This window comes from Podarcis erhardii (assembly GCF_964252035.2).
Source record: "Podarcis erhardii genome assembly, chromosome: 10".
NCBI classification, from domain to species: Eukaryota; Metazoa; Chordata; class Lepidosauria; order Squamata; family Lacertidae; genus Podarcis; species Podarcis erhardii.
In genome coordinates this window covers 24,061,206-24,076,389 of record NC_138500.1, presented here as the reverse complement: position 1 = coordinate 24,076,389, position 15,184 = coordinate 24,061,206, and the positions used below count along the sequence as shown (strand labels likewise).

The window sequence follows — 15,184 nt, the reverse complement described above, 5'->3', positions numbered from 1 at the left end:
AACCACGGAAAGCAGTATCACTGCCAACAAGGCCTCAATTGCTGATCTTAGCAACCAGGCAGCTAAATGTGTGAGGAGGCACTTCAGATATTAGACTTGCATCACTTGGGCATTAAAATCTGAATTATACAAATTCATATTTATATAGCCCAGTACAGTGGTACCTCGGGTTAAGTACTTAATTTGTTCCAGAGGTCCGTTCTTAACCTGAAACTGTTCTTAACCTGAAGCACCATTTTAGCTAATGGGGCCTCCTGCTGCCGCCACGCCGCCGGAGCAAGATTTCTGTTCTCATCCTGAAGCAAATTTCTTAACCTGAAACACTATTTCTGGGTTAGCGGAGTCTGTAACCTGAAGCGTCTGTAACCTGAAGTGTATGTAACCCGAGGTACCACTGTAATCATGTAAACTCATCCTTACTAACTCAAAGACTGAAATGTCCAAACATTTTGGCTTCGCTTAAGACTGGGCTGTAAAGTGCATATTATTAGAATACCTTTCTAAGGCTAGAGACAGAGAACCACTTCTTTCAGAGCATTGAATGTGGATTGACAGAGGCATGATTGCTCACATATGAACTTTCATCTCACTATTATCATTGTTAACCAGGTTCTTATAGTGCCTTAAAAACATGCAAAACCTGTTTAAACAGAGGTGACAGTGGGGCAAAAGAAATGCACCATGGGAAACAATATCATGTTCTTTAAAACTATCATTCTAGCCTTAGGGCACAATTCAGACAAAATTAAATGAAATCAATTGGATATAAGCACTCTAACTGGTGTGCTAATGTTCCATTGATTTCAATAGGGCTTAAGTGCACTTAGCTTTCTCTGAACCCTGCTTTTAATAGTTTGTTCAGAAGCTGTTTGAAGCCCTTGAAATAAATCCCTGAAGACTTGGGAAGTGTGTCAGTGGAAGGAAGGAAGACCTACATTTTTGTAGGGTAATTATGCGGGGTGGGGGGGATACTTCCTGGATTAATTCTCATGAGCAATGCTTCAGGTTTTAAAACCTTCCAAAAGTTCAAACAACAGGAGAGGACAGCACAGAACAGGGAACAATATTAAGACCAGTCTTCTTAAATGAAAAGGATGATAATGATCAGGCTATATTACGAGTGCCCAAACTAGGGGTCAGCAAACTTTTTCAGCAGGGGGCTGGTCCACTGTCCCTCAAACCTTGTAGGGGGCTGGACTATAAGGGGGGGGATGAATGAAGTCCTATGCCCCACAAATAACCCAAAGATGCATTTTAAATAAAAGCATACATTCTACTCATGTAAAAACACACTGATTCCCGGACCATCTGCGGGCCGGATTTAGAAGGCGATTGGGCCGGATCCGGCCCCCGGGCCTTAGTTTGCCTACCCATGGCCCAAACCAACCACAGACCCCTGCTGTGTTCAGACACCCACATTACACAATCTCTGAGTTAGCACATCATCTGTAAACTCATAAATGACCATATTCTGTGACTGTAAAAGAAGGAAAGGAAAGAGAAGAAGCACTATTAGATGTGAGGTGGCTTAAAGAGATGTTTCTTTTTTTTTCAGCACTGGGAGACATTTTACAATGAAGTCTGAGTAATAATGAAATATTGGCGTGAGAGGAATGAAGATGGATTATTGGCAGGTGTAAAAACCTACAAAAACCAATTCAATAAGTATATCAAGCAATCAGATTCAACTGTCTCTCAGGCTCAAAAGGTTGCATTAGGATGAAATGGATAACTCCTCACATAAGGCATTTTGAGTACTTTGAAGAAAAGGTGGGATGCAAATGAGACAGACAGTCAGGCAGGGAGACATCATATCTGGCACCTGGCTCGGCCTTCCCAAATGTTTCCCTCATTGCAAACAGACACCTGCACTTCATACTCTGCTCAGCTTTGCTTGGCTGCAGAATAATTGAGTTGCAGGAAAATGCTACACCAGCAGCAAACTGAAAGACGCATCAGCAAGATGGACACTTGCTTTATATTATATATTCTTTTTCCATTTTTTTAAAAAAAGTATTTTTATTTTTTGCACAACAAAGCATCTATCAGAAAACCAAATGGTGATGCTGTCAGAGTAGCTGTGTGAAAGACTCCTTGCCTGATGAAGTTTTGCAAAAGGATAGAAGCCTGACTTTGTGGATGCTGTAGGTAAGAGACTCATCTAGTCTGTCCAAGACAGACACCTTCCATTATAGGTTGTGACACGGGTGCTGTGAGCCATGCCTTTTCCAGTTCGTTAAGCCTTCTTAAACACTGCCTGGTCATTCAGGGAAGCAATTTTGCATGGAAGTAGCAAGCTTTGTGTCACACATTGGAAGAATGAATACAAGCCATACAGTGCAAGACATATTCAACTACATTAATAATCCTTCTTTAAATCCTCATTTCTAAGCTTCACAACCATCCAATATAGTGTACGAATATGAAACCTGAGCACGTAATGCAACCCAATTCTTCTCCTCAAGGTCAAACATATTGAGTGTCAGTCTCAATTTCTTTCCTGAAACTGAATTCTGATATCTATCTTTAATTGAAAGTACTGAACACACTTTTAACAAATGAATCCCCAACTTCCAGGCCCTAGTGTCCATTTTTGGTACAATATCAGCTGAAGCATTCAGAAAAATGACTGAGAAATATATGATTAATGAGACATCACTGCTGGGACTATACTGAAAATGTATCTGTGGCAGGTCACAATGATTAAATTATTCAGGATAAAAGCTTCCTTTTTTGTTGTTGCTTGAAGCAACAAACCAGGACAAAGAACAATCACTGAATTCAACAAAGGTTAAGTGTCTTGCTTATTTCTTAGTGGTTTCAATGCAATTTAAGCATTCACAGCTGTGACTATAATTTATGTGGTTAGATTTTATTTTTTTCTTTTGCTTTGGTCAAGGGAGTCAGGTCAAATCCTGGTTCAATTGTGAGGTGAGGCTCACTCGATAAGTCACTATCACTATCCCCTCAGCCTAATCCATTTCACTGTAAAGACATAGTTGTGCACTGAGCATCTTAGCAGAAGGGCTGGGGTTATAAATATAAAATATAAATATAAAAATATTTAAAAATCAGAAGGATATATACAAACAGTGCTTGAAGTGGGGAATGGCAGGGGGACAAACCAGAATAGGAAATCAGGATCTGATCCAAAGACTGCACATATGTTTTCACAGAAGGCAGAGAAAACAGTGCTCACTTCATAACCAAAATATCTACACACACTCTTGTTCTCATGTACATCTGCATGCACCCTAATTCTGTCTTTCAAGCATTTAATCTTCCTCCCTGCCTCTTTGAAGTACAGACACTGAAAGCTTCTACTGTGCTTGAACTGACAGACTCTAGAATTGCACATAACTGAGGTTGAGGGCAGCATTTTCTCAGCTCTGGAATTTACTCCCTAGACTTCAAGTTTATTAAACTCCAGGCCATGTTTCAGTATCTTGTGTTAGCTCAGGCTCTTTCAGAAATGCTGGTTTGGGGATTTGGCTTGGCATTCAAGTTGCTTTGTTTGCTAACATCAACAGCTGGCTGATGTTTGGTGGTGGTGGGGTTATATACAGTATATACTGAAAACAGGATGAGGCTCCAATGATAGTTTACTTTATTTAATAAACAAACAAACAAACAAATTACTATATTATATGCAATGGGACGTGGGTGGCGCTGTGGGTTAAACCACAGAGCCTAGGGCTTGCCGATCAGAAGGTCGGCGGTTCGAATCCCCGCAACAGGGTGATCTCCCATTGCTTGGTCCCTGCTCCTGCCAACCAAGCAGTTCGAAAGCACATCAAAGTGCAAGTAGATAAATAGGTACCGCTCCAGTGGGAAGGTAAACTGCATTTCCATGCGCTGCTCTGGTTTGCCAGAAGCAGCTTAGTCATGCTGGCCACATGACCTGGAAGCTGTACGCCGGCTCCCTCGACCAGTAAAGTGAGATGAGTGCCGAAACCACAGAGTCGTCCGCAACTAGACCTCATGGTCAGGGGTCCCTTTACCTTTTTATATTATTTGCAGTATTTTGATGCAGAAAACTGAGCAGGTTCATTTGTTAAATCAAAGGAATCTTGTGACACCTATTATCTCATCAGCTGCATTGTGGTGGGGGGATACACTGGAGTGGGGGACATTAGACGAAGGTGCATAAGCATGCACCAAAAACCTTTAAAATACAGAAGAATTGATGCTTTTGAATTCTGGTGCTGGAGGAGACTCTTGAGAGTCCCATGGAATGCAAGAAGATCAAACCTATCCATTCTTAAGGAAATCAGCCCTGAGTGCTCACTGGATGGACAGATCCTGATTGAGGGCACAAGGAGAAGGCGACGAGAGAGGACGAGATGGTTGGAAAGTGTTCTCTAAGCTACTAACATGAGTTCGAACAAACTGCGGTAGGCAGTGGAAAACAGGAGTACCTGGCGTGCTCTGGTCCATGGGGTCATGAAGAGTCGGACACGACTAAACAACAACAACGTATGCATGGAGAAACATGGATTCTTTAGATCAGGCATGTCCAAAGTCCATTTCAGGGGCCTTATCCGGCCCACTGATCGGTTTAATCTGGCCCCTGTGGCAGTTTATTTCCTGGGGTAAAACTCTAAAAAACCCTCAACAACTTCAATTCTAAAAGAAGCTCAACAACTTCAATCCTTAAAAAAGGTCAACAATTTGGGTTGGCCCTTTGGTCGGCCCCTACAGCCCTTCACTTCATCAAATCTGGCCCTCTTTGAAAAAAGTTTGGACACTGCTGCTTTAGATGGTATGACTACTCCTAAAAACCCCCACCCTGGACCAACTGGCCAGTGATAGCGACTGATAATTTGCTACTACAATGGTACCTTGGTTCTCAAACACCTTGGTATACTAAAACGTCTTGGTTCCAAAGCACTAAAAACCCAGAAGTAAGTGTTCCTGTTTTTGAATGTTTTTCAGAAGCTGAACATCCGATGCGGCTGTTGGCTATTGTTTCCAGGGCGTCTGCACCAAGCAAAAGCTGCGCCTTGGTTTTTGAACATTTTGGAAGTCAAACGGACTTCCAGAACAGATTAAGTTGGGCACTTTTGTTTTTGTTATTTATTCTGCGTTTTTGTTTTTGAGGCTTTTTCGGTTAATTTGTTTTTGTGACTGTGTGGAACCCAGTTCAGCTAATGATTGATTGACTGATTGTGTGACTGCAGAAATAGTGACTATCAGTGCAAGTAATAAAAAAAAAAATTTTTTTTCATCTACAATTCTGTCTTATTTATTTTATAGTACAGTACATTGATTATTGCTTTCATTTTATAGATCAATGGTCTCGTTAGATAATAAAATTCATGTTAAATTGCTGTTTTAGGGGTTGTTTTTAAAAGTCTTAAACAGATTAATCTGTTTTGCATTACTTTCTATTGGAAAGCGCACCTTGGTTTTCGAATGCTTTGGTTTTGGAACAGACTTCCGGAACAGATTAAGTTTGAGAACCAAGGTACCACTGTACACCTTTTATTGGAAAAATGATTTAGTGGCTTGTGGCAGAGCAGCTACAGACATTCTTGGATGAACTGATGATCAAGTTGCACCTCTGTCCGAATTCAGACCTGGGTCTTGGTTACCTAGATGGATAACCTTTTTCACAAGAGCGACAAGAAGAGTGAGGCCTTCTCCCCTGTCTCTCTGTGACTTTTGATATCTACTTCTAATACTCTGAAGTGGTTTCATTGTTAACGCAGTTTGTAATCCGTTGCATTTTATAGTCTTATTTAACTGTGCACCGCTTGGTGTTTTCATAACTTTTTGTTGCAAAACTCTTAAATAAATCTGCAAATAAATAAACAAAACAAAAACACAACTCCTAAACCAAGGAAACTAACAACTCCACAACCTTTAGAAGACATTCCTTTATAGGGAAGTTTTTTTAAAAAAATGTTTAATGTTTTTTATTATTTTATATGTGTTGGAAACTGCCCAGAGTGACTAGGGAAACCCATTTAGATGGGCATGGTATAAAGAATTAAATTATTATTAGTATTATTGGTGGTATTATTATTATTATGGAACAGGACACCCCTGTTTTCACTGGAGAAATGTTGGAGGGTATGTTGCTGTGGAAGGAAAAGTTGAATCTGTGGAGGACTGAAGAGTCCCCAAAACCTGGACTGGAAACTGACACAAAACATAACACAACAGGGCTTTTGAAAGAGGCTTACAAACACTGCAGTCTTCATTAAGATATTAATAAAGGTTTGCAGCACAAAACCAATTACTCACATTTCTGTTTTAATTAAAATCACAGAACATTCTCTGGACTCTGTCTCTTTAATAGACTTGTGGAGGTTGGCTTTTAATTGACACATTTTTCATTCAGGTGACACACTTTCCAAGGGAGCACATTGGGAGGAAAAATAAGAGGATACATAAATTATTAGTCTTTTAAATCCAGTTATAACCGGGGGGGGGGGCACAGCTTCCCTGTCTGGATTTAAAAAGTAGCTGAAATATTTAGGATTGCAGCCCAAGCACATGCCTTTAAATGAGGAGTGCCTGCGGAATTTGACTTCTGTGAAGTCCAATGTGAAAGGACTTGAACCACGGCTCTAAAGTGCAGACAGGAATGAAATTATCCTTCAGACTGCACTTCTCCAAATTTTGCAATAGTTTTTCCTCAAAATATAGCAAAATGTGTTTTGAATTGCCTATTTAGGACAGGAGTGGGAATCCATTTTCAGCCCACAGGCTATATTTCCTGGCTGTTGGTGAGCAGGTCCACAGGCAAAGATGGGCAGAGCAACTATATAAATTTTACTTTTGTGCAGTAGGCTAGTGGTTTCACCCATTCACACACCTCTCTCTATCCTCTAGCCAAACAAGCAAAGAGGCATAGGCCTGAGAAGCCAAACGCCCAGGCTGAGAAGCAGGGGCACTGACAGTGTGTGGAATGAGGAGAATTCTGGGAGCCAGATAGAGGCGGCACTCGGCCCTCAGGTTCCTCACCCCTCTTTTCAGTCAAAACATGTTTAGAATTTCATATACTGAGCTATATATTTTTGTGCTGCTTTTTTTAAAAAATGGCAGATTAATGTGGGAACATGATGGCGGGAGAGAGAAATTATGAAGACTGAAACTTGTCCATTCCTCCCTTCTATATTTTTTACTACAGCATGAGGCAAGGCAGCTGCCATTTTGCCTCACGTTCCTGAACGGGTCGCATCATCCATGCCGTTTCCCTGCCTGCTGTAAAAAGGAAGACTAAACGTGTGCCACACCGTAGGGCAGGAGAGGAGATGCATAAACAAGGGTCAAAGAAAAGCCACTTCATAAGTCCCAAGCCCAAAGTATAGTTAAGTGTAAGACACATTCCATTATGTGATTTGTAGGCGTCTTGCTTCCTGCAAACGCTTATGTTACAATAAGCTGCTGAAATTCTGAGGGGGCCTTAGCAGTTTTTTGAGCTCCCCTTAAGTCTTCTTCCTCTGATGGAGAGTCACAGCAAAAGAGCCAATTAATCCAAGTTCTGGCCTATGTGTTTTGGTGATTCTGCAAAGCAAGAAGATTCATACCTCCATTTTAGCCCCCTTAAAAAAAACACAACCCCACTCAGATGGAAATGACATTGCGGTCAATTTTCCTCGAGGGCTGATTCAAGAACAATGAATTATTAATCCACATGACAGTTTTCATGATAGGAAGCAGCGGAAAAATCTGAGGAGGAATTGTGTGTTTTAGAAATTCCCTGTTTGGGCAGGTTTACGTTTAGTTGTAGCTTTTATGAAACTCATTTAAAATTTATTACAACCCACATCTGACAATCCTTTTTATTTATCTGCCTTCAGGATTAACCAAACGTGTAAAAAAACCACACACACAAAAACACCCACCTTTAAAATGAAGCCCAAAGTGCTTTGTACTATTATTGTTGTTGTTGTGGAATACCATTTCTGCTTGAATTATTTTCTTTTTTTTAAATCACTGGAACAATCTTATGGCAATGGGTAGATAAGCATTCTTATAAAGAAATAAATCAGGGTGCAACACATCTGAACACAAAGTGGAAGACTAGTATTAAAACAGGCACCCACTCATCTAAACAATCAGTAAGAATGCATGTAGAATTTCGCTTTGTTCAAGGTGAAACTCAACAGTGTACTGAGGTAAACAAAAACAACAGAAATACAAAGCATTTATCTTGAACCCTACTTATCAGCTCAAAAGCCATCTGCAATAGTGCAAAGAGCTTTGAAACACAAAAAGGAGGCTCTCCATGTTGCCAGTCTCCTTGTACAATTCTGATGAGGTACATAGGGCATTTCTGAAGCATGGACCTAAAACATCCCAGTAGGAGAAGACATCTATAGTTTTGGCGGTATCAGGAAGTTACCTACATTTAAATGGTGGCAGAAAGACCATATGCAGTTGAGAGCAAATGGAATGGGATAAGAGCAAATGACATCACAGAGCTCAATCTAAATTACAAAATTATCAACAGTTGAAAGAAATCAATATTTTAGTGTGATGGCACCTACATTTTGCATCTCACTGTCTACTGTTGTATTCCTTTTGGTTCCTGCCTCAAATATTTTTGTTTAGGCAAGCCTAGCCAGATACATAGATGTTAACATGTTTTAATCTCTTTTTCTACTATTAATTTTATTTTATTTTTTTTAAAAAATGACAATTTTGATATTTCTTGTAAACTACTTAGAGGCTTACTAAAATTAAGCAGTACATAGATTTTGTTAATTAATTGAATATTTCTAAAACTTCCCATAATTATTTTTACCTTCCCACTGTACAATTATTTTCTAGCATACAAGGAAGGCCTTTATTTAATATAAATATTTAAAATAAACATCATTTCCCCCATTTAAGCTATTTGACTTTTTTTACCTGCAGCAACTTCACCACTGATCCAAATTTAGTTCTTTCCATGCTTTCACAATATTTACAATATTTGCACAAGATTATATTTAGTATGTGCTCAGTTTGTAAGGTATTTGTTAATTAATATTCTTTATTTCTGCAGGTCTGGAATTTGGAAACTTGCATCAGATCATGAAAGGGTAGCAGTAAGAACGGAAGTGAATCAATTAAGCTTGTTTCTATGAAGCCTGCATTGGAATCTGATGGGTAATCGGAGCTGTTGTGTATTGAGTCAAAGGATTTTATATCTGTATTATTATTGTCTGTATTTGCATTAGGGTAAAGTGACTGCCTTTTGGTTCCAGGGGGTACAGCTACTATTGGTTCATTTAAGCTGCTGTATTTGGATCCTCTGTCTTATTGGTTGCCTCCAAAAGGCAGGACTGTGATTGCCTGATATTGTTCCCTCCAAAATGTATCCTTTCTAGCTAGTTCCCTGTCCCTATAAATGTAGCTCTCCCCTCCTCAAGTCTTAGTCTTGTTGCTTTAATAAAGAAGTGTTACTAGAGAACTGTCTCCAGCATATTATGTCAAGAGAGCTGAAATCACAAACCCCACGTCACAACAGGAGCACTTACCGGTACATACAAATTTAGTTAGCAGATTTGAAGGGCCCTTGTTTTCTTTTATTTGCTAATTTACAAAACAGGAAATACAATGTGGTCAACAAGGATATTTTAACAAGTGTTATTATAATCAGAGGCTAAGACCTTATTCACACTTTTGCCAAGAAAGTACTGGTCCTAGAGGTTTTCTGCTAGAAGGCACAGACAGGTCTGAGCAGTTTTTCATTTGCCCCACAGTTTTATCCAGGAAAACCCACTGTTTACCACTGAATCAGAAGAAACATCAATCCTCAGAAAAACCAACTACAGTGGATGCTCGGGTTGCGAATGTGATCCGTGTGGGATGCATGTTTGCAACCCACAGTGTTCACAACCCGCAGTGGCGCGTCTATGCACGTGCAGGTTGCGATTTGGTGCTTCTGCGCATGTGCAAAGCACGATTTAGTCTTCTGCGCATGTGCGACCCCCGAAACCCGGAAGTAACCCATTCTGGTACTTCCGGGTTTTGGCAGATCCGTAACCTGAAAAAACGCGACCTGAAGCGTCTGTAACTCGAGGTATGGCTGTAATGTTTGTTGCAATTCAGTGGTAAACAGTGGGTTTTCCAGAAGGAAAGCAGTGGGAAATTATCTCACAATGGAAAAATGAAACCTAGAACTGGCCAACCAAAAATTTGTTGTCCCAAGGGCCTCCTCCTCCAGGAGGAAGGGTGTTGGCCTTGAGCTTGTGCTTAGTCTCAAAACACAGCATGAGGTTACTGGAAAATCTGTTCCTCTTTCCAGCTCTAAGCTTGGACCAGGGGTGGGGTGGGAGTGGGGAGTAGCAGAAAACAAGCTCAGAGCTGGAGGTGCAAACCTAATAGGCACTGCCAACCCCCGAGTGCCCCTTGGGCACAGAGGCAAGCCCACAGCCCTGTCTCATGTCTCCATTTGCAAGCTGAGGAGAGGATGCAGTCCTGTAGATTTGATTTGGTGTGTAGCTTCAGCCTTAGACTCTTTTCACTTTCCAGAGCTTGGCTTCCCTCTCACCCTAGCAAGGAGAGCAAGACTACTGAGCCCTTAATATGCACAAATGGTGTTGTATGTATTTATGGTTCATTTCAGCTGGGGATGGAGATGAAGGAGATTAAGCTAAAGGCTTCATGGAAGAAATGAGGTTTGAGCTGTGGCCTGAAGGATGTGACACCATGCAGAAGTTCAGGGAGGGTGTTCCAGCACCAAAGGTATGATGAAGGATGAAAGTGACAAAAGGGAAAGAGATATCTATAATAAGGGAGCACATAGAGAGAGAAGAGGCAAAAGAAAGAAAGAGAGCAAAAAAAAAATTTAAAAAAAAATTACAAATGTTTTTTTTAAAACCCAGACTGGAAGAAATGTCATGCTTTTAAATGGATAAAATTACTGGGTTGGAAATTTTTGCAAGTTCTAAGTGCAATTTTCAATACTAGTTTTAATAAGAACATATGAGTCACCAGAAAAGTGAACTTTCTGTACCCTTTTCACAGCTCCAGTTGCAATGTACATCAGGAAGTGCAAAAACATGTAGAAGTCAAGAGCAAAATAATCAGCCAAATTGTTGAACACCTTAAAGGAGGCAGAGTTTGCAATTTGGACTGAGGCCTTTGCTGCGTTTGATATCATCTCTACAGTTAGCAGAGACACTATAATTCTGAAGTATGCTGGATGCTGGGAGTGAAAAATTAGGCAAAGGCTACTGCCGTTGTGCCTTGCTTATGGGCTTTCTAGAGTAGGCATGTCCAAATCCCAAGAGACTGCAATCTACTCCCAATATTAAAAAAAAAACTGGCAGTGATCTACCCATTGTCATTGGATGGTTGAGCTTTTTTGGGGGAGGATTGCCCAGAGTTGGTGAGCTGTTTTTAGAGGAGAGTGCCCAGAGTTGGTGAGCTTTTTTTAGGAAAATCACAGTCGACCGGTTGAACATGTCTATCCTAAAAAAAAAAAAAGGTAAAGGACCCCTGACAGTTAAGTCCAGTCACGGACAACTCTGGGGTTGCAGTGCCCATCTCGCTTTACTGGCCAAGGGAGCTGACGTTTGTCCACAGACAATTTTTCCAGGTCATGTGGCCAGCATGACTAAGCCGCTTCAGGTGAAACCAGAGCAGCGCATGGAAATAGTGTTTACTTTCCCACCTATTTATCTACTTGCACTTTGATGGGCTTTCAAACTGCTAGGTTGGCAGGAGCTGGGACTGAGCAACGGGAGCTCACCCCGTCGCAGGGATTCGAACCACCAACCTTCCAATCAGCAAGCCCTAGGCTCTGTGGTTTAGACCACAGCACCACCCATGTCTATCCCATGTCTATCCTAGAGGCAACAAATTAATCACTGTAGGAAACAGTGGACTAAATGCACACAGTTTGGTTGGGTCATGCATGGCTCTTCCTACCATAAAGAAGTCTTACCTCATTTGGGTCTTGCTGGTCTCTCAAAGCAATCATATTCTTAATGGCATTGATAAAAAATCCATTCACCTCATCTCGTTTCTTATTTGGCAAAATCTGAAGCAGGGGGACCATTACGAACGGAAATGCAACTTTAAAAGAGTTTCAAAAACAAACAAACCATCATTAGCTATTAATGCAAATATCCACAACCCCTAAGTATATGGATTTCCTTTCCTTTCAGAGTTTTTAAAATAAAAAATACTACTGCTTTCTTATGTTGTCATTGTTGACTAGAGGGTTGCATATACTTTCTCAGATTACTCCGATTACTGAGATGAACACATTGTTGTAGGACGCATCTCATACATTTCCCTAATTTACAATATTGGAGCTGGGCAATGGGAGTTGAAGTCCAAAATTCTTTGGAGGGCATTAGGTTGGGGAAGGCTGTTCTACAGAGAAATAGGGTTCAATGTGTCTTCAGGGTTCTGCAACATTGCAATGTATGCCATAGAACACTTAATGCATTATGAGGCCTTTAAAAACACACACACACTTTACAAACCAACCTGCAAGGTAAGACAGCTCTGAGAATGTGACTGGAAGGTTACATTAATTCAATTTCCATCATCCCTTTTCATTCTGGAAAGCAGGGTGCCTCATTTAATGCCCTATTAAAGCTTATATATACTTCTCCAAAGAGACTAACTGCAGCAAACTGTATTTACAGACTCTTGAGACAATCACAAGGTTTGTCTCGGGGCTGCAGGAAAGTTTTGTGTAAATGTACCCTTTAACTAAGTGAACCATTAAATAGAAGGTCACTAAATGTTTCTGGTGTGTTTTTTTTTCAAATGAGGAATTTGCCCCGAAGTATTTTTCCCTTCATAGGAACTACCTTGCTGCATAATATTCATAAAGCTGGAGTTGTGTGCATGGCACAAATCTGAGACTTGATCAATTGATTCCTACAGTAAACCGGTAACTGCCTTAAACTGGAGAACAATAAATTCCAAATTTACACACTGAGTGGCTATTATTATAAACAATTAAATGGACTAACATACTAGATTTTGACCAAACTGTGGGAGGCAGTGGAAGACAGGAGTGCCTGGCGTGCTCTGGTCCATGGGGTCATGAAGAGTCGGACACGACTAAATGACTAAACAACAACATACTAGATAGGTGTGTCAAATGGAGAGAGAGAAACTCCACCTACACAGAAAGGTGGAGTGCAGCACAATTCTATGAATGTGTGATTGGGCGGACCTTGGATTCATCTTTCTGGATACCCAGAAGCCAAGCAGGGGCTGGGTGGAGTTAAAAATTAGACCACATAGTTAACCTTTCAGGTACTGCTTGGTAAGAGTCAGGATTAGATTTAGAAATGTCTTACCAAGGGATTACCTGGGTGGTTAGGGGTTTGCTAGGCAGGGCAAGTCAGTTTATTTCCTTGAGGGAAAAGAAAAGATCCTACAAGGGGCTGGAAGGGTTTTACTGGTTTAGTAGAACAAATACCCATTTTAGGAGGAATCATTTTAATCAGAAACAGGTTTAAAGTGGAAGTCTTAAGTAAAGTTATCAATTTAATTCTGTAAAGTGATTGTGACTGAAACAAAGTATTCTGCCTTATCCAAGTATCCATTAAGTTTTAACCCTCATAGATTGCATATAAATAAAATTCTTGTTTTGTTTCCAACGTGCCTCATCATTACTTTGATGTTGTTAAGGGATAAGCAGTCACAGGTTTTGCTTTCACATTTTAGTAAATGCTACCACATAAAGAGAATTTCAGCCCTCTCAAGTGTTACTGACAGGGAGCACCTAAGTTTTTAAAACAACCCAAACCTGGCCACGCTACACTGCTGGTGGTAAGAGTGCATAGGATTGTAGCCCTCACCTATTGTTGATATCACTGTTATGGTTAGTTACATAAAAAACAAAAATAATTGCAACTAATCTTCTTGAACTCTACTGCTCTTTACAATTTTTTTTTGGGAGGGGGGAGGATCACCACCATAAATGTCTTAAGGAGTAACAAATAAATGATAACATGAATACATTATCTGTTTTAACCATTTTTCCAGTCAATGCTATGCTTCACGTGCCTACCTGAACGTCAAGATCCTCTTCTGAAGCCCTGCTACAGGTGCCCCCAGTACTGAATGATTGCCACCCTGGATAACCACCAGAGAAAGGACCTTTTCAATCCCAGCACCTCAGTTGTGGAGCAGGCTTCCCAAGCATGCTTGCCTGGGGCGATCCTTCTTGTGTTTCTGGTGCCTAGTGAATACCTTTTTGTTCACACAAGGCCTCTTAAATAACTATGTCATTTTGGCCTCCAGTTTTCAATCTGTGTTCAATTTTGGGGTGCAGTGAGTTTTTGTTTTCTTGTGGTACTTATGTAACTTTTAATCTGATGGATTTATGATTATTCTGTATTTAAATTATTTTTACTTACTTACTGTAAACTGCCCAGAAAACTTGATGATATGAGGTAACACACAAATGCCATACACAAATAAACAAGCTCATTTTTTAATCTACTTAGGCTGCAATCCTGTACCCACTAACCTAGGAATGGGCCCTATTGAATTCAATGGGACTTACTTATCCTTTTAGTGCACTTTTGCTACTTCTGATGTATCAAAGGCCGCTGAGAGATCCAGCAGAACTAGGGACCCCTGTAGTTTGCACTTTCTTTTCCCTAGCAACCAAGATACATCTTTCATGTGGAAGGTTTGTCTGAAATAAAAGGGTCCCCAGAAGTTATTTTCTGCAAATACTACTAAACTATAAGTGTTGGTGGGTGTTAAAGAATCTTCTCCCTCCCCTCCCTGGAAAAAAAGGCAAATGTGAAAACTTTGCAAAGAGGTTTGGGCATATCTCTAGCTCTGCATGGCCTAAACCCAGGCACTAATTAAGAATTCACTGTGTAGTTACAGTACACACATCTATTCAGAAGCCTCTTTGTATTTAAAGGGGTTTACTCCCTAGTAAGTGGGTTCACAACCTAATCTTTGGTTTAGGGTTGGCATTGGGGGGGGCAGGTTAAGCATTTTATAGTTGGAAATTTATGGGGGAAATGTCACCATGACTGTATTATCGAATTTCATGTTATACACTGTTCTCTAGGGCACCCACTAGTCCAAAAAAGGTGTGTGACCCTTAATTTAACTGTATTAATACATTCTCCTTTTACACATGTTTGAGGCCCTTGCATAATCTTTCTTCTTCCCTGTTGCATTCTAAACCACTGTCATGGACAACTTTTGGTTTGTAACAAACAATTGTTTAAGGGAAAAAATAGGA

The 15,184-nt window shown here is 40.4% G+C and overlaps 1 protein-coding gene and 1 long non-coding RNA gene across 5 annotated transcripts in view; one reads left to right on the top strand and one right to left on the bottom strand.

The window, feature by feature from the left end:
• The window catches only part of TBXAS1 (thromboxane A synthase 1), a 206,021-nt gene that overhangs the window by 55,426 nt on the left and 135,411 nt on the right, over positions 1–15,184 (bottom strand). For all 4 annotated transcript variants that reach the window (XM_081878943.1, XM_081878940.1, XM_081878941.1 and 1 more), the window contains exon 9: positions 11,891–12,021. In XM_081878943.1, coding sequence (XP_081735069.1) covers positions 11,891–12,021 — 131 coding nt within the window. The remainder of the gene's footprint in view (positions 1–11,890; positions 12,022–15,184) is intronic.
• LOC309351383 lies at positions 7,089–11,493 on the top strand. The gene is made up of 3 exons (XR_014160806.1): positions 7,089–7,325; positions 9,002–9,105; positions 10,568–11,493. It is a non-coding gene; the product is annotated as an uncharacterized lncRNA (long non-coding RNA).